This window comes from Haliaeetus albicilla, chromosome 12 (assembly GCF_947461875.1).
Source record: "Haliaeetus albicilla chromosome 12, bHalAlb1.1, whole genome shotgun sequence".
NCBI lineage: Eukaryota > Metazoa > Chordata > Aves > Accipitriformes > Accipitridae > Haliaeetus > Haliaeetus albicilla.
The window spans coordinates 13,099,630-13,117,979 of record NC_091494.1 but is presented as its reverse complement, the minus strand read 5'-3'; the positions used below and the strand labels follow the sequence as shown (position 1 = coordinate 13,117,979).

Here is an 18,350-nt window from a genome sequence, read left to right as displayed (position 1 = left end):
TTTGGTGTTTTTGTTCTTTTTTTTTTTTTAAATACCAGTTTAGGAGATGCCTGGTAGGATTTGCAGTAGTGCTCGTCTGCATAGCTGTCTTGACTACAGTGGTTAATGTGTCGATATTCCCTCTGGTGTATCAGTGTAATCCCTTTCCGTTACAGAACGAAACCTAAACCCTAAAGCAGCCTGCCTTAAGAGAAGGGAAGAAGAAAAAGTTTCTGCCGTATCGGCAGAGCCGCCAACACCACACCCAGGAAGCCACCCGGGCCTGAGTGAAACTACCAACCCTATGGGTCATATGTGAACACCAGCCAGGTACGCCTCTTGTCTAGAGGGGAATGGCTCTTTCTGCTTTTTATTGGCTAAAATTCAGGAGATCTAGATATGTTTGATCTTAGTTACTGAGCTGCTGCTAGCACCAAACTTCCTTATGCTGCTAAGTATTTTCATATCTCTGAGCATAAGCAAAAGCATGCAGCTTTGTTCAGTTTTATAATAAAACAAAACCCCAAGAAATTGTCGTTACAGTCTCTTCATTTCCATGCGTTGTTGCCAATGGCTACATCTCTTGGCTCAGGTGGCCTTCTTGGCATGACATCAGAGGAATAGTTAACAGCTTGCTAGATAAGCCAAGCATAATAGAGATGAATTATACATCTTTAAATGGTCTAAATATCACATTAGTTCATTTAAAAATCCATGTATTGTTTCTCAGTGCTGATACAAACACTTAGAGAGACTTCTCATCTCCAAGAGATTTGCTGTCTGGCTTAAGGCCAGTCATTCTAACTCATATCGTTTGCCCAACAGAGATTGCTAACTATCTTAAGTCACAATCTGTATTAGTGAAGATAGTTAAGATTTAAAAAGTAATGTTTTCAGCTTTGCAAGATACATCAGTGTTTCCAAAAGCCCCATGTAGTCCAGTACGCAACAGTTCATTTAAAACATGATGATGGGGAGGCCTTACAGGAGTTTGAGTCTTTTGGTTTGATTATGTGTTGTTGGTTAGTTGGGTTTTTTAAATAACTGAGAAAAACTTGATTTGGGGAAGAAAAAATTCTGAGTATTCTGTGTCTCTTAAAACAGTAGAACTGTTGCAACTTTAAAAAAGAGTAAGAGATTGGGTTCAATGCCCTTACTTTAATCCATAACTACTAAATTTTATGTTTTGGGAGGTTTGTTCTTGTTGTGTATATAGACTGTTTTGCTTCTATTTTAGCTTAAGGTAAAGGCATGCATCTTGCCAGAATGTATCCCATGGAAGTTTATTATTCCCTGGTGTTCCTTAGAAAGCAGCAAAATGGCTTTTAAACGAAGCCTTATTTGAGTTGGCACTTTTTCACCATCCCTTATAGACAGCTTCTTTCTTCATAAACAAACATGTTTCTTCAAAAACATGGTTTTTCTTTTTAGGAAAACAAGGTGCTTTGAATCTCTTTAATTTGTTTTATTTCATACCAGAGCAATAGGCTATTTCTAACTTGTCAGATAACTCTTGAATTGCAGCAGACTTCATGGTCTGTTCTTGCCATATTAATACAATGAACCACTTTCAAAAGTTTATCATATCTTTGCTTTTTTAATAGTAATGACTTTGTAAGATGACTAAAGTGTGATGTAGACATGAAAAGGCTGTCCAGGCTCGTTAGGTATACGGCAATGCGTACCTTCAACAGCCAGTGATTAAATTCAGTACTATCTCCTGCTTATTTTAGAGAACAAAGTCAAACACAGATCAAAGGTCTGAGATTTGCAGATCATTCTTTCTCCCACATCCAGGGAGTCCAAATAGAATGCTCCTGAGAGTGAAGTGTTCAATGTCATATTCAATATGGGTATCTCTGGGAAGAAGGATTTCAAGGCCTCTCAATGTGATTTTCTTTTGCACTTAACTGACTGAAAATGCCACAGTTTCAATCGGTTCTCTAGTGTTGATATATGCTCCTTACTGATTCTCTTCCTAATAGCTGTTTCTTCCCCCAAATTTCTTTCCAGAATTCCAGAATTATTGGTAGGATACACAGAAGGTGACCTTTCTTCACAAGGACACAGACAACTAACATTATATGAAGACACAAACCTGACCGGAGAAAACACTTGAAGCAAGAAACCCAAATGCAATCTTATGATCAAAGCTACTGGTCAACACCTGCATCAGGATTGAAGATACAAGATCTTCAGATAGAATTTCAGCCCGTGAAATACTCTGAACATATCATTCTGTTGCAAGCAGTGTGTCGCTTCTGCACAATCAGAGACTGTTGTGATCTCTCCACTCATTGTGGAAGTTGCCTTGTGCCTAAACTGAATTGACAAATGCATTGTAACTACAAATTTTATTTATTGTTATGGAACTGTAAAGGTCTACATATAAAGGGAAAAGTTAACATGTTAAAAGCTGATAAAGTTTCAGCTGGATGCCAGCATTTACTAAAGCTGTTCACATTCAGAGAACAAAGCAGTGACAACCGTCGACCCGTAGCATTCCCAGCGTACCTATTAGTGTCTTAAAAAAGGAAAGGAAAAGTCTTTTGTTGTCCTTTCCTCTCCTTTTGCCATATGACTAGTGTTTTCCATGCAATAGGAAACTATTCCTTGGTATAGCTTTTTTTATGTTATTTTTGGTCTCTGGTAATCTGAACAGTTATGGTCATAGTTATCCTTCCATACTGAGCTCCATGCTTCAAGCCAGTGAGAGGCCTCGTGAAGGCTGCAGGCAGGAGCAATACTGTGACCATAACATTTCTTGGATTTAAAAAGTGATTTTTATTTTCCCTCAGACTTTCCTCAAACTTTTTTTTTTTCTAATTATAAACAAAACCTTTTTAGGCTTCTAGGCTTCATAGTAAAGCTTGTAACGTGAAGTGTAAATTGGGTGGGGAGAATCTACTTTGTTAGAGTTGCTTTGTTTTCCGAGCAGTAAGTACTACATATAGTACATGTAAAGTGTTAGCTGTACGTAAGCACAAAATGCATTAAAATACAAAGGAGATTTTTTTCAGGCTGTAATTTTGGTGAATAGTGAAACCCTAAATTCACCGTGGCAGGTAGTGTGATGATATAACCACCAGTAAGGTGGGCTTACTTACATAATGGAATATAAGAGCAATGGTCACCAATTTTTCCTTACTGTATACATTAATTATCGTGTCATTTTTGTATGGCTTGTCAGTGGAGAAAAAAAATAGTGTGAATCAAATGCAAACAAATGACCCCCTTCCAAGCCATATTAGCATTAAACCTTTAAATGTTTCTCCACCAGAACAGTGTCCATAAGTATTCCTTTGTCACAGACGTGTTGAAATGGTTAAAGTCCCTTTGAACTTCCATGGAAACTGTCTTCCACTGCAATGACCATGGGAGGAAATTTCCTAAGCCAAGGTTGTCTGAGCCATTGTTTATATAGTGCATCTTTCATCACTGGCAATTGGTTCACACACAAAACAGGAACAAAACAGTAATTTTTATGAAATCATTTCATTTGAAAGAACAAAAGATGGATTGTTAAAATAAACTAATGAATTTAAGCTCATGTTTTGGATGGTTCCTAACAAAACAGTTTGTGGAATTAGTGGACTCATTTCTATTACTTTAATTTGCATATGTCATCAAATAACACCTGATTATATCTGTGGCCTTGTTCTTCATTTCAGTGTTTATCAGCTAAACAAATTTGTTGCTTATGACGTGTGAAAGTGATCACGTGCCACTGCCTGGCCTTTTTCCTTCTAAGCTTGTTGTCTTTTTGGCTATATTAGACTTTGCAGTATGCCCAGAAGCTTTCCTTCATAAAATAGAAAGAAAAAAACATTTGGCTTATTTTTCACTGTAGCTAGTCTTTTATACAATAATCTTGTAAGAAAATTTCTTGAATTCTAAATATTACTCTTTCTAGATTTTTGAAATCGAAAAAGTTTTCAGTAAAAAGTTTCTTACTTTATTTTACTATATTAGGTAGTAAAAATGTAGGGTTATTTACCATAACCTGTTCATTAATATCAGAAATTTACAATAGCATTGTAAGACCATAGTAGGGTTCTAGCATACCGTGTAGTACCTATGGAGTATTGTAAGAGCTAATTGTCCGAGATGAATTGCTTCTCATCTTGTTCTCCAGTTTCCATTGTTGGTTTATTGCAGATTTGTACCCTGTGTCAAATTTCAAGGTATTGCTGATAAACCTTTCCAACCAGCAGCAAGAAGTTCAAAAAAATTTCTGTCAATGTAACAGAAAACACTATGTATATAACATTTATGTAGCAATAAATGTGCCATCTTTTTTTAACATGGTAAATCAGTGAGTTTTTTAAATTTCTCTCTCCTCATAGGTAATGTGTTCCTTGAAAACCACCAGCAAAACCAGCTTCTGCCTTTATCTGAATAAAACCTAACATAAATTCTCAAGGTACACAGCAGAAGTTGCAGGCACAAGAGGTCTTGTTACTACTCCCTGTGAAGCCAATACAGAAATTCCCAGTGAACTGAGGAGGAGCAGTACCTAACCTGCGTTTGCTGCTGCACAGAAAGTGGACTGTGCAGGCAAATAGCAAACTGGGAGCAGAAACTGATCCCGTAGGCACATGCCTCCTGCTACAGCTTGTTCCCTTACTTTGCCTGTCCTTAAGATAGGTTTCTAAGATCTAAGGCCCTTTTGTGCATTGAAGTTCAGTGCTGAGTTACTTCTGAATTGATTGATGCATCTACATAGGTTTTATGAAAAAAGAGGGGAAAAAAAGCATAGCTTAGGCTTGAAAATATTTTCCACAATTTTTCTTTCTGCAAGTGCAAACAAAAGAAATGGAAGTGTACAATGTCCAAGGCATACACAGACAGTGTATCTTCATGCAATTCCTAGTCCACAACTGTTTAAGCCAAAAACCTCAAGTAACAAGCAGACTTTGTAGAAGCTTGAATTTTTTTCAACTATTCTCTAAAGAAGTATCCTTGGGAAAAGCACATAAAAAACAAAAGCAAATAGAGATACTGTATATATGAAGTTAAGATGTTTAACTGAACATGGTGTATGTCAGTCAGTATGGCTGATGTATACTGCATAGTTTCTAAGTCTTGATACTGTCTTTTGTAACCTTAGAAAATCTAATGATTATGTTGAGATCTAGTTCACATTGTAAAAGACTTCTCAGCATGCATATACAGGCAAGGTTTTCTAATGTGCCAGCACTTTTACCGCAGGCAGATCTCTAATGGGGTCTGGCCAAGTATGGGAGGTGAGACTCTGCCATGTAAGTATGTGTTTTAGTATGTTTTTAGCAGTAGCTGTGGAAGAGGTGCCCTGGTGCCTTCCCCAGCACACATTCTCAATTCTAACTTACTCCAGTAATAATTCTAAATCCAGCCTTCGAGCATCCATCATCGCTCCTCCCCTCTTTTCTGAATGAGACCTAAGATAATCTGGCATTTTCCCCTTCCTCATCTTTCCTTTACCATACTTCTGATTTCCTGTTTACATATACTTTCTGATCACAAGTCCTTCATCTTTTTTTTTTTTTTAACATTTCCTTCTTTTTTCTCCATTTGCTCTTTTTGTGTGTGTGTGTGTGGAAGAGATGCATGTTGGGATACCTTTGTTAAATGCAGTTCTGCTAGAATGCACATTTGGAATACTGTAGGAAAGCTTTCCTGTAAATCTAAAGCATTAGGAAAGGCCTAAAATGGACTCAATCTTTTTTCCTCCAGCACTGAGTAGATGCTGTTACAAAGAAGATTCTGGGTTCTTTATATAAGAGTTGACATTCCCCAAGAATTAATCAACACCTTCCCTGTTCGCATCTGGAAATCATGGCAGAATAAAATAAAATGCAACAGACAACCTAGCTACTGGATGGTAAACTTTGCTTTTTGTTTGTAACACTAGTATGTTATGCTTCTAATATACCTAACCTGCAGATACTAAAATGTCCTGTAAAAGGAAGAAATAATTTGTCCCAATTTTAAAGCCTGGCAGCATTTCAAGAGGGGGGTTCAAGAAGGCCCAACAGGAACGAAAAGCAAGCTGACACCTTCCTGACTCTGTGCAGACAAGATGTGGCCAGAGCTGAGAGCCACAGTGCGGCGGCCCTAGTTGGGGGCATCACTAACCCAGGGATGGAGGGTTGCATCCCTGGGGAGAGACACAGCCCTGGCTCCCGCCTTCCTTGCTGCTCACCTGCCCAGTGCAGTGAGGGAAAAGTTTCCCAGAAAGTGGGAAAATGGTGCTAACAGGAGACTACTATAATCCTTTCTTCTCTTCCCTTCAGGTCTCTGCTGTCAAAGAGCAGGTAAGTCAGGTGCCATTCATGGGGGGTGTTCTGTACTGTTTAACCATCATTCGTTTTACTGAAGTTAATCTCACTGTCAGCCTGGATGTCATTGCAAAACACTGTGAGTTTATTTCCTGGTTAAGACATGAATATAGTGTTCAACTGATACCGCAAGCAATTGCATGTGCATGTTCAGTATGACTTCAGCTAGTTTAGCTGTTTGATTGCAGTCACCTGGGATTGTTTGTATTGGTCATAAACTGCACAGACCATGCCTTAGGCTCTGAAACTGCAAATTGTCTGGGCTGTAAACAGAATCTCTTTCAATTTTCTCCTAATCCTGACTTTTCAAATGTTTTGATGCAATTAGCAACATCTGTTAAATAAAAACCAATTAAAAAAAAAAGTCTTTAAAAAAAACTATACCGAATACCATGAGATAAAAATTTCTCTCAAAATGTTGATCATAACTGATCCCAGAGGGCAGACCTGTTAGAAAGTCAGTGGCTGAGCTAAATATTTGGAATTCGGGTTATTTCAGGTAAACTAGAGAAACAAGAATACCAAGGCTGTTTCATTTTCAGGAGACATCCACTGTATTTTTAACAGTATCACCTAAATGTATACAGACAAAAGGAATTAAATATAAACTATATCGGTCAGAACAGTAACTGCTGCCAACTGATAGAACAGATGAGAACACAATTTACACTATAACTCGAAATTCAGTCTGTGTTAGACATAGACCCCGGTAGTCCTGGACTTCAGAAAAGCATGAGCAACCTATGCAGATCCTATAGCTGGAGCTATCTCTTTCCATCAAAGCTCTGAATAACTACTAAGTTATATTTATTTTGGAAAACTCAAGAATGCAGCTTTTTAAAAAAAATCCAAGAGGAAATTATTCAAAGTAAATTGACATGACACTAAATTCTTGTATAAAATGAACACAACAGTGTCTTGCTAATTTGGTAATGTGGATTTTTGGCCCTAGTTTCTTACTTGTGCTGAGGCTTTTTTTGTGTCCTCCTTCACTGTATTTTAATGGCTAAGGAAGATTCTTGGAAATGCCAGAACAGCCTGATTTACTAGTTTGCAAGATTACTTATTTATATACAAGTAAATGTAAGTGATTCCTTATGCTTATGGAAGTTCTGACACATGATGTTGCATTAAATGTACATCCTCTCTATCCAGGATGCAAAAAGGAAAAAGAAATAGTTGTGATGGAATTGTAGAAGGTTAGTCTTTTATATTCAAATATCGCTAAAGAAATTTCATGAACATGAATGAGTCTGTAGCAATTATTATAAAAAATAAGTTCTCCAAACATGAGGTTATAAACTCATCTGTAGAATGAGATGTCTGAGGAGCACAGTATCGCTCTGCATTTTACTCCCCAGCACCCATAAAGGAGCAGAGATGAACTGTATCAGAAGCATTAGCTTAGCACAGAAGCAGAATTAATCACTAGCCCTAGTTTGTGTGTTTGTTGGAAAGACACCAAACAGCCAATTGTTTGCTGCACAAACAGATTAGATGCTCCAGACTACTCCGAAATTATTTTCTCTGACTGCTGAAATAACTGCTTTCAAAATCAGATGAGTTCTTTGGGGCATTTGCGGGCTTGATAGTTACTGTATCAGGCTCATTCACTCAGCCTAGAACCTCGATGTGCTAGAACAAAAATTCCACATCTCAAAATACTGAAAACTCGCTCTATAGGAGAGAAATCTCCTACATCTAAATATAAAATGATAGGGCAGGGGAAATTTTTGGATCATGATTTGCATTGTCATCAGAATGGTCAGTTCACACCTGCAAAAGCTGAAGAGGGTATTGCAATATTTTCTTTTAAAAGTGACAAAGAAAGGAAATGTCTCGCAGATAACACTTCAAGTTCTGTTTGTACAGTACCTAGCAGAAGAGAGCTCACATCTTAATTGACCTGTATGCTACAAAGACATAAATGCTAATGTATCTGATTATGAATATAACAGCTAAAGTACGTTAATCACTAACACTACCTGACTAATTAAGATAAATGCACGCAATATTGATTTTAAGTCGATGGGCTGTGCTTCCAGTTTACCCTTTTAAAAGGGTAACATTTAATTAAATGTCCATTTAATTTGTTTACATGGCTAATTAATAGCTGAAAGTGTAATAAAGAATTTAAATACTCATTCCTTTCCTAGCATGCAAGAATAGTAAATGTGAGCATCATAAAATGCAAGTACAACAAGACAGCAAGAATGCTAAAAATGAAAAAAAGTGACAGCCTACAGAATATGATGGTAGTAACCCAATATAAATTAGTGCCTGTCCTTATCTGTAGGCATCTGGTCAGCATTATCCTGTTACATAGAAGTATAACAAATGTGTCACTAAAGCTCTCATTATAAAGTTTTTTGGATATAAATACAGATTTCTGTGAATGAAACAAAAAATGACATGTCTGTTAAGCTTCACTGTCTGTTTTTCTGGGATGGCTATTTTGCATATCCAGGATAACTGATGAAAAATAACCACAACCACACACTGGTTACCTCTACTGTTTCTATGACTGTTGACTTCTCAACTGGAAGGCCATATAAACTGAGCGGTCTGCACGTGCTTCCATAGGTCTTCCTTCCTCCCTTGTCCCTGCCCTGCCCCACCCCACCCCCAGTTTCTGTTGCATGAGATACAGTCACCAAATTGTATGTGTTGTAAGCAAGCTTAAAACTTCTAATTTCCAGGTACATGCTTCTGCTAATGAGCTAATGGAATGATTGGCATGGTGCAGGTTTACTGCTCCAGCGTGAAGAGCAATGGTGAGATTCAACAATGCTAGGTCCCTCCCAGCATCCCTTACCCGTGCCACTTCTTACCTGGCCCCTTGCCCATCCTTGAGGATTTGTCCCCCCAGGCTTACAGCGCTAGGTCTGGTCCTTCTCTTCCCTTCCAGCTGGATGCATGCTGGCTTCTGTTCCTTCCAGGCCCTGTGTTGGGGCTGCCTCATTTAGGTAAAGCAGCAGCTGACTCTTCCTCCTCAGCATGCAGATGAGGGCAGCAGGGACAGGAGAACAGAGAGCAAGTCCTTCTCAGTTCTGGCATGCAGCATTACACTCACCTTGAGGGCTGGAAGGAGTAATTACATGGGAAGTCTCATTCAGTGCAAATCTAATAAGCCTATACTGAACATATGCTTATTAAACCAGTAGCTTTTTAAGGTAATCTTCAATGAAAAGGAACATTTCCTGATACAAGGACCTACAAACACATATCAGACTTTGTTATCATTCTAATTTGTGAGCAGTAAATCTATGGGCATTAAAATTCCTCAGTAATAGTAACAAAAAAGGAATATGCACAAAACAGCAGTTCTTCTTAATCAAATTATTGGAAAGGCTGGATTATTTTTGCTGAAAATCTTAAAAGATTTCAGCCCAAATTCTCAGGATGGAAAATTTGTTCCCATGGTTAAAATCTGTAAAGTAGTACGCGCTAAAAATAGGAGCTGAAATTGGAAAGTAGCAGGCAACCTTACCCATGGGAAATGTAACCATCTCCAATTGTGCAGACAAGAATGCCATGCCAAAATGCAAATGAAATGGTTTGGGGTATTTGGGTTGTTCCACTGTTGAACTGTGCAAGTGCATGACCCTCTTACTGACAGCCTTCCTCTCACTCTTTCCTGCTCATGCTCACACTCAGTGAGCTTCATACACCTTGTCATAAATCAGTTCCTAAACTCTTTGAGGTATCTGCTTCTTTCCTTTTCCCAAATACTGTTCTAAGGCAAAAGATTGACAATAATCTGTTCATTGGAAAAACATAATTTAGCCCACATTTGTTTTAAATTTATTTTATATTATTTTGTAATATTTTAAGCTCCATATGGAATGAGAAGGACATCTGAAGGAATTTTCATCTTAGATCTGAATTGCTGCATTATAACCATATAATTCTTCTCTTCTGCATGTTTGCTAGAGTAATTTTTACACGCACACACCACACAGCCTACTAAAATTCCCTCTGCCCAAGGGCCCTTGATCCCACAAAGACATGTGCACAGTTTATGCATGGGATAGCCCTTCTCATTTCAGTGGGCATACTTCTATACTTCATACTGAGTTTGTATTATTTCTTCACAGGTCAGAAGTCTGATGCTTACCAATCTTTCTGGGGTTTCTACAGTACCCAAGGTAGGAATACGTGCCACAGAAAGATCGAATTGTTAATGCGCACTGCTTCTTTTTCATTAGAGAACTGGAGACAAAAATACCAATATAAAGTCCTGCTTTATTTCTCTGTAAGTGAAGCAAAACCAGTGTTTGAGAGCAGGAGGCTGGATGTGGAAACGCAAGTACGTTGCATCTGTGACTCTATAAAGTGATTTGGAGACATCTATTTTGCAACAATTGGGAAGAAACTGGGTGGGTGGTGTAGAAGAGGGGGAACTGTGAAGACCAAATGTTTAGCTGTATTCAACTGTAAACAGACTGATAGTCAGTAAACAGTCTCTCTGAAGAGAGTAATTAATAGGCACATGTGAAGAGATGGAAAAGAAGATATAATCCTTCTCCAGCAGACATCAAAGAGCAGGCTGGACAGTGAGAAATTAAGCATACTCTAAGGAGGCCACACAGCTGTATGTACATTCAGCTAGGAAATGTAATGCCATGTAATGACATTTCCTCCTAGGAAAAGGAGGAGTGAAGGGGTAAAATAGGCAGTGAAAAAGGAGTCCTAAAGTAACAAAGGAAGGAGCAACTTGCTCTGCAAGGAAGGGAGCAGGAGTAGAGAAGCAGGGAGGTCTAAGCAGGTCAGCTCGTTCTGCAGAGGGGTCAAGTTGCAGAGAAGTTTTGCAGGATTAGAAAGAGTGATAAGATAGCACAGTAGGTAGCCTCAAAATAAGATAGGGAAACAGAGGAGGAGCCACTGAAATGAATGGTTCTTCATTGTGATTCGCCTGTCTCTTGCTACATCTGAAAGCAGAACCCTGTGGCAGTTGGCCAGTTTGACAGGGAAGGCAGTAAAAATAAATTACATCCTCTGTTTCTAAGAGAATGGGGGAAGGGAACTTACTTGCAGGGAGGAAAGGTACTTACAAGATCCAGAACTCATTGTCTGTTCTCTATAAATTGGTGTCACGATTGACTCCATAACACATGTACTTGGCTCCAAATGGGGTTTTGGAACATTCCACCTCTGGGACCAGCTGCTTTCACAAATGTTCGGCTGGAAGAAAAATCCAAGCTCAAAATGAAGGAAATAACTCTTTTTTGTCTCTCAAAGAGCACACATGAAGCTGAGAAGAACAAATTAGAGAAACTGAGGCCAAGCAGTTCGAGATTCCCAGTGTCCTGGGTGGTCTTTGTCATTAAATTCTATTAGTGTCATCTGTGGAGAATGTTTTCCTTCAAAACCTGACTAAAACTGGGCTAAGATAGATTTTCCCAACTAATATGACTTACATTTTAGCATAAGCACAATACATGTTATGTGGTTATGTGGTTATGTTAGCAGTGTGGTTTTGGCCTATTGTTGCAAACCAGGTTTTGTGCCCTCAGTTTAAATAGAGTCTAAGGAAACAGTCAGGTCTTATTTGAGTTTCTTGGCACAAGTGGATATGCGTTTTTGCTGTAAAAGCAGCTTTAGCAAGGACAACTAAGCTCTCTCAGATAAAGCACTAAACAAGTATTTTTGCAAGAAGCAAAAGAAACCTATGAGAAGGCTGGAACCAGTACTATCTAAGATGAAATGTTAGTAGGGCCTGTTGTGATTGGACAGAGGGTAATGGTTTTAAACTAAAAGAGGATAGATTCAGACTAGATATAAGGAAGAAATTTTTTACGATATGAGGGTGGTGAAACACTGGAACAGGTTGCCCAGAGAGGTGGTAAATGCCCCATCCCTGGAAACAGTCAAGGTCAAGTTGGACGGGGCTCTGAGCAACTTATCTAGTTGAAGATGTTCATTGCATTTGATGCTATGATTCTATGAAACATACCCTGTCCCCTTGCATGTGCTGTCCTCTTGGGTTTGATATGTGCTCTGTGGATCTGTGGAAACTGAGGATTGCCATGCCTTCTCTAATACTTCTGGCTGATGTGTCAGGTGACACACGGAGGGAAAAACCGTGTCTTGTACCATGCAGGGACTGTAACTGTGGGTCACACAAAGCAGGGAAGTACTTTGCATCCTAGTACTCTGTGCTGTGCTTAGGACCAGGCAATTGCCCTGTTAGTTATCTACTATCACTTTCCCAATGAGAAAGCAGTCCAAGTTCTTTGTTTAACCACATATTGTGGAGTAAGCCATCAGCTCCCCATGAACTGGAAATCAAAAGTAGATCTATCCTTGCAGATCCAGATGAATATTATTCATCTTACCTGGATGATTTGTCCCACACCACTAGTGATTTTCCCAGAGAAAGATTCTGCATATGACTAATGGCATTTTTTGAGGGTTAGACATTCCAAAGTTGTCTACTCAAGGGAAGAAATTTCATGTTTCAGCAACTTAGAAACATTGGCTGCAGTTACTGCAAAGAATGGAATTGCAGTTAGTCTTCTACAATCTTTGTAGGTATGCCTGAAAAAGAGAGATGTCAATATGGCAAGTCTGAGAGGTCAGCAAGGCAGTGTTCTTTGCTGACAGACAACAGACCATGCCTCAGAACTCCCACTTGCTGGACTGGTGGAGATAACATTTAGTGTGAGGCAGAGCAGCTTCAGTTTTAGGGCAAGGGTGCTGCCTCCGTGGTTCTTTGGAATCCTCTTTGTCGGAAAACAACCCTGTATTATCCTCCAGAGATCAGCCAGGGCTGGTCTCCCATCTGTTCATGGATCTGCACCTGTTTTTCATTTCACCAATAGTGGCCACGTGGCCTAAGACTGTGGGGGAATACAGAGAAGAAAATGAATGTTGGATTCAGAAGTTCTGAGTTTAAAAGCTGACTTGGTGAGTCCTTTCATTTCTGTCTGCCTTAACCTCATCTGTAAAGGAGAGGAAGGAGTGATTAATATTCTGGGGTCTTCTTACCTTTTTTAAAAAGCAATTGGAGAAAATTTGGGTTTTCCTCTTTGCTTGTACCTCACCCAGCACAGAAGTCTTTACAGAAGTGGATCTCTATAAAACACATCACTGATGATTAGGAACACCAAACATGTCTCCCATCCATTTCCTTTGCACTCTGAAAAACAGAAGGGAAGTTCCTGAGAAAAGTTGCTCAATTTCTGTCTGTGTAAATGACAATGCTGCTTGGACATAGCTCCAGTAGCACAGAACTGGTGTACAGGTATTTTGAGTGCTTATCTGCAACTGGTGCATGTGAATCCAGTGCAGTCACTCCTTGTTGATCTGAGGCTGAATCACATAATAGCTGCAGCCAGCTTGAGACATACAGAGGCAGCATGTATATCAGTTCCCTGTCCCTCTCATGTCTTGCACTGGACATGCCATAGATTTGGCATTGTACATTTTGTAGTCCCTACACTTGCTTAGAAAACAGAGGCAAAGTTGTTGCCAGCCCCTGCCTACTCATTTTATTTATTGCTTCATCAGCCATGCTCTGTGTGTTTACACTCCAGTACAACAGTTTGGCTGAAGCTTGTGTTGACAGCCCGCAGATAACTTGAGGCTAAATAAAGAGGGTAACTGCTGTCAGGTTCCATGTAAGTTCTCAGCTAGGCATGGTAATGCCATGCTAACTGGGGACATGCTGACCTTGCCAAATGCTATCAGCTTCTGCAAGGGTCCCTTAAAGTGCTCAGTGTCAGAGATCCTTGCAACTCACTCTTTGTGAGTACTCAACACAGGCACCACTCATAAAGAATCCCCTCACTTTTTTTCTGTCCTACCTGGGGATTGAGTTGATTATAACTGTTCTCGGCGTTGTTTTTCACCTTGAGCCTCACTCAACTTCTATTGAAAGATGCTGGGGTTTGTCACTGACTTCAATGGCATTAGTCTTAGGCCTTTATCAGAAAGTTTGCTGTTTGCTGCAAGTTTGATTTTCATGTGATATATCTGGAAGCTTTCAATTATCATGCTGCCTTTGAAATGGGAAATTGACAAACTGTTATCTCTGCGAGCTTGTTGGGTTCAGATTGGTTCCCTCAGATCACAAGTAAATGTGTGCCAAGCAAGGCTGCTATTGAGTTCTTTATGTTTGATCCCCAAATTAAAATTTACCTGTATGATTGTTTTGCACTTGACAGTATCACTCTTTGTTTTTGTCTGAAATTTGTGACTACAGAAAAGGCAGGTATTTTGTATGACCTATGGATTACGAGTTTTGTGTCAGCTTCAGAAAACCTCAAGAGGCTTGGGATACAATGTTATGCTGAATGCTATTTGCAGGTGCTGTGGCCAGAAGAGACAATTATGATGATTTATTTTGACCTTCTGCAAGCTATGAAGTACCTCCTGAAGTTTTTATAGAGGTCCATACCTCTCAATTTAACCAATACAGAGTCATTAGTTTCTAGGTTGATTTAATTACCTCCAATTATGGGAATTTCACTGCAATCTAAGGTTACTTTTCTCAGTGGTTAAAATTTGTTCCTCATCTCTCATCTGAACTTGTTTAACTTTTGTTTTATGTCACCAGATGTTGCTCTGCTTTCACCTGTGCCTACTGTTGGACTCTATAGCTCTATAGGATCCCCCAGCAGTCAGTCAACTTTTAATTTTCTCTTCTTAACCATCTTCAGAGTCAGGTATGTATTTCAGAACTCCATTCATTCATAACTCTACTATTTATATATTCAGAATTTGGATTATACCAATTTATCCAGCTTCTGGTGGCCTGAATCACTGTGCTATTTTTAAATGTTGGTGTCATGTTAAATATTATATTTCCATTGAAAACTCCTGTGGTTCACACTCACTCTACAGTTTTGTAAGGCCTACTTATAAAATCAGTTCTTTCACACTCAGATGTATAATTCTCATTGGACTCAATGGAAATATCCGTTTTACCCAGGCATGGCAAGATCAATGAGGACAATCTTGAAAAAAGCCAACTACTGAAATTTTTCCTCTACTTCATGACTCAGCTTTCTTTTATGGCCTATTTTTAAGATAATTCCATCCGATCAGTTTTTTCATAGAATGGTATAAATGAATTTGCTGAAAGATAAACTAAATCTGGACCCAAGTCATAGAGTAATTGAAGTGGGAAGGGACCTTTGGACATCATCCTGTGTAAATCCCCACTGAGAGCAAGGTGAAGTTTGAAGTTAGATCCAAGTGTACTGGTAAATACAACCGTGACTACAGGAAGAGGTTGCATGGTCCACATTCACCTTTTAAAATTGACCATTCATAAAGGACATGACTTAACGAATGTTATGACAGATTATTGCAATAGGCATGCTGCTATTATATTTTGCTAGGCACCTTCTCACTGCGCATCCTTAATATATATTTTGGAGCAAAACTCTACTAGTCAATCTAAAATCAACATAAACTCTCTCAAATTACTTTGAAGTCTTACAACAAGGTGACTTAAAAACTTTTCTTTAGCTATATGCATTTGTATTTTCATTCTACTTTGTCAAAACGAATATGAAGAATTAGTCTTCCCACTTTTGGAATGATCTTAGTAAAATTAGACATTTGACAGAAATCTGTAAAGTTATTTTTATTTTTTTAATATAATATTTGTAATATTTAATATTACAAATGCTGTTGTAACATTTGCTCCTCTGGTCTTATTCTTTATTTACTACAGTTTTTTGACCTCTGTCCCTGTCTCTTTTCATCAAATATTTATCTGCAGCAGCTGAAAGAGCCTCATTTGTTTTAATTAAAAATAAGACCACCAAGCTGGGATCATTTCCCTAGCTCTTCCATGGCTTGCACACACAGTAGACCTTGTGAGGTTTTCCTGAGGGTGGCCCATTGACAGGCTTTCCCCCCTCCCTATATCCTTTTCGTTTGCAGCATGTTTATTTTTGGATAGAGAAATGTAATCAGAGCCACATTCCGCACAAAGAAACTTTTTACAGTTAACACGCATGAGAAGGAGGAAGATCATGTTGTGTTTCATCTGGTGTTTCATTGTAAGAAACCATTTTCTGCTTTGTGGCTTCTCGAATGGAATTATCATTGCCACAGAAACATAGGAATTGTCATAGCAATAAGGTCTTTAGTTCAGCATCCTGATACTGACATAGGCAGCAAGACCTTCAGGAAAAATCATAGAAATTCAGCTGAGGAATACCCTACTGATTGAAAACATCTTTTGCACTTTTCCTCATTGGCTAATATCTGTCTCGTCTTTTTTTTGCCCAGTGTTGACTTAAGAAGAGGCAAAACCAAAGAACAAAGAAGCAACATAAAATAACTACTTTGCACATAGTATTCTAAGGTCATGGTACAAGCTGATGCCTGTTGCTACTAAAACTGTTCTAGAGGGTGTTTGGGACATGTTATTTTCAGTTTTACGGGTCCTAGCAAATATTTTTAGAGTGCACAGACAGACTGCTCACAACTTCTAGAGATGGTGAGACGTCTTCTGGTCACAGGATCCCAATTAAGTTGCATAGCATCACTGATCTTTCTCAGCCATCTTGATTATCTTAATGTTCTTGTTAATGAGACACATTTTTTAATTAGGCTTTTATATTTATTTAAGATGGAGGAAACTAATAAGCAAATCTTGTTTTTTTCATACCCTATTTTCACCTCATTCTTCATCTTACGTGAAAAGTAAATATTAAAACAAGCCACCCCTGTGAATCACCAAATTAAAACTCACTTGGCAAAAATTACCTTCAAAAATGATCCTACTTCAGTCTCCCCTGGCAGTAAGTTACAGTAAAGTCATCCAATGCTTAGACAGATATTTCTTACAGTTGTCTGTAGATACAAAACATTGATTAGCTTTAAAATTAAAAGATCTCCTTTCTTTGTAGGTGTAATCAGTTTAAGACTTTACGCTCTGGTAGTTGGAGTTTTCTAAATTCTGAAAAAATCTATCACACTCAAAGCCTGACAGTAACTTGTGTACCTCTTAGTTTATTTTGTATGCAAAATAGAAAGAAAGGTTGAGGTGATGTTACATATCAAAAATTACCTCATTACAGCATCTACATAAGAAAATGGGTTCAGGTGAGTCAAGAAATTTTTTTCCCCTCATAATACACATAAGCAACAGGCACACATATAGCACATTTCAGAACATTTATATAAAAGTTGTTGACTTACCAAGAGGTCAAAGGAGATTTGATCTCAGCATCTTTTCCAATTCACAGTATTATCTCCCATTCCGCAGGACACAATAGTGCAGCTGCATAACATCCTCATGTAGATTGGTTCTGTATTTGAGACATATGGGTAAAACTGACACAGAATTTTAAGGGCAAAGTTTTCAAAAGTAGACACGTATATTAAGCACACAAATTTAAATGAAACGTTGACCCCCAAGTTGTCCTATAGTGATACTTTTACAGACAATAGTTCACTATATTATAGTTACAGTATTGTACTGTAACTTTCTAAGATCTTGATATTGGCATAAAGGAAAAGAATCAATTATGTAACTTGGAATCGGAATTTAATCCTTTCCTTGCAAGATACTGAGACAGGAGACAGCACCATTGCTTAATCAATTGAACAGTAGAAGGGCATTCAGGAACCTAGATTTTCTTTCCAGCTTTGCCACTGGATTGAGGGTGACCTTCACCAAATGCTGTTTCAACTCTGTAAAATGTAACTGTAAATTCTTTTTTTAAAAACATTTTAAATGATAAAGTACTGTAAAGTACCCTAGATATGATGCCGATTGCTTACAATGGTAAGTGAAATCAGAGTTAAACTAATTTAAGGGAGACTTTATTAACTGGAAAGATTATGAGCTTGTCAAAAAGATATTAATTAAAGTCTGGGGACTGCTTGCCAGTGTCATTCTAAATTAATTGCTAATGAGTTACTCTTAGAAGTGGAGTGCAGCTGCAAGAACATCAGGCTCAAAGGAAACTTGATGTTGTTTATCATTCATTTTTACTTTGTTTAGCAAAGGATTTCTAAATACCAAAAAACCTGAAACTGTTTCTGGCAAGGATATTTTTTATTACAAAAATCTTTCTATAATCT

The 18,350-nt window shown here is 38.3% G+C and overlaps 1 protein-coding gene and 1 long non-coding RNA gene across 15 annotated transcripts in view; one reads left to right on the top strand and one right to left on the bottom strand.

Annotated features, from left to right (window-relative positions):
- Nucleotides 1-4,282, top strand: part of TCF12 (transcription factor 12) — a 174,979-nt gene extending 170,697 nt beyond the window's left edge. For all 13 annotated transcript variants that reach the window (XM_069798139.1, XM_069798142.1, XM_069798138.1 and 10 more), the window contains 2 exons: nucleotides 156-309; nucleotides 1,993-4,282. In XM_069798139.1, coding sequence (XP_069654240.1) covers nucleotides 156-298 — 143 coding nt within the window. In that variant the 3' untranslated portion in view covers nucleotides 299-309; nucleotides 1,993-4,282. The remainder of the gene's footprint in view (nucleotides 1-155; nucleotides 310-1,992) is intronic.
- The window catches only part of LOC138688025 (uncharacterized), a 47,753-nt gene that overhangs the window by 3,071 nt on the left and 26,332 nt on the right, over nucleotides 1-18,350 (bottom strand). The window contains exons 3-8 of one of the 2 annotated variants that reach the window (XR_011327061.1): nucleotides 17,463-17,572; nucleotides 17,028-17,114; nucleotides 13,290-13,440; nucleotides 11,354-11,483; nucleotides 10,417-10,511; nucleotides 9,131-9,380 (exon numbers count right to left, since the gene is read on the bottom strand). This is a non-coding gene — a long non-coding RNA (uncharacterized lncRNA). The remainder of the gene's footprint in view (nucleotides 1-9,130; nucleotides 9,381-10,416; nucleotides 10,512-11,353; nucleotides 11,484-13,289; nucleotides 13,441-17,027; nucleotides 17,115-17,462; nucleotides 17,573-18,350) is intronic. The other variant, XR_011327062.1, reaches the window with a different exon arrangement.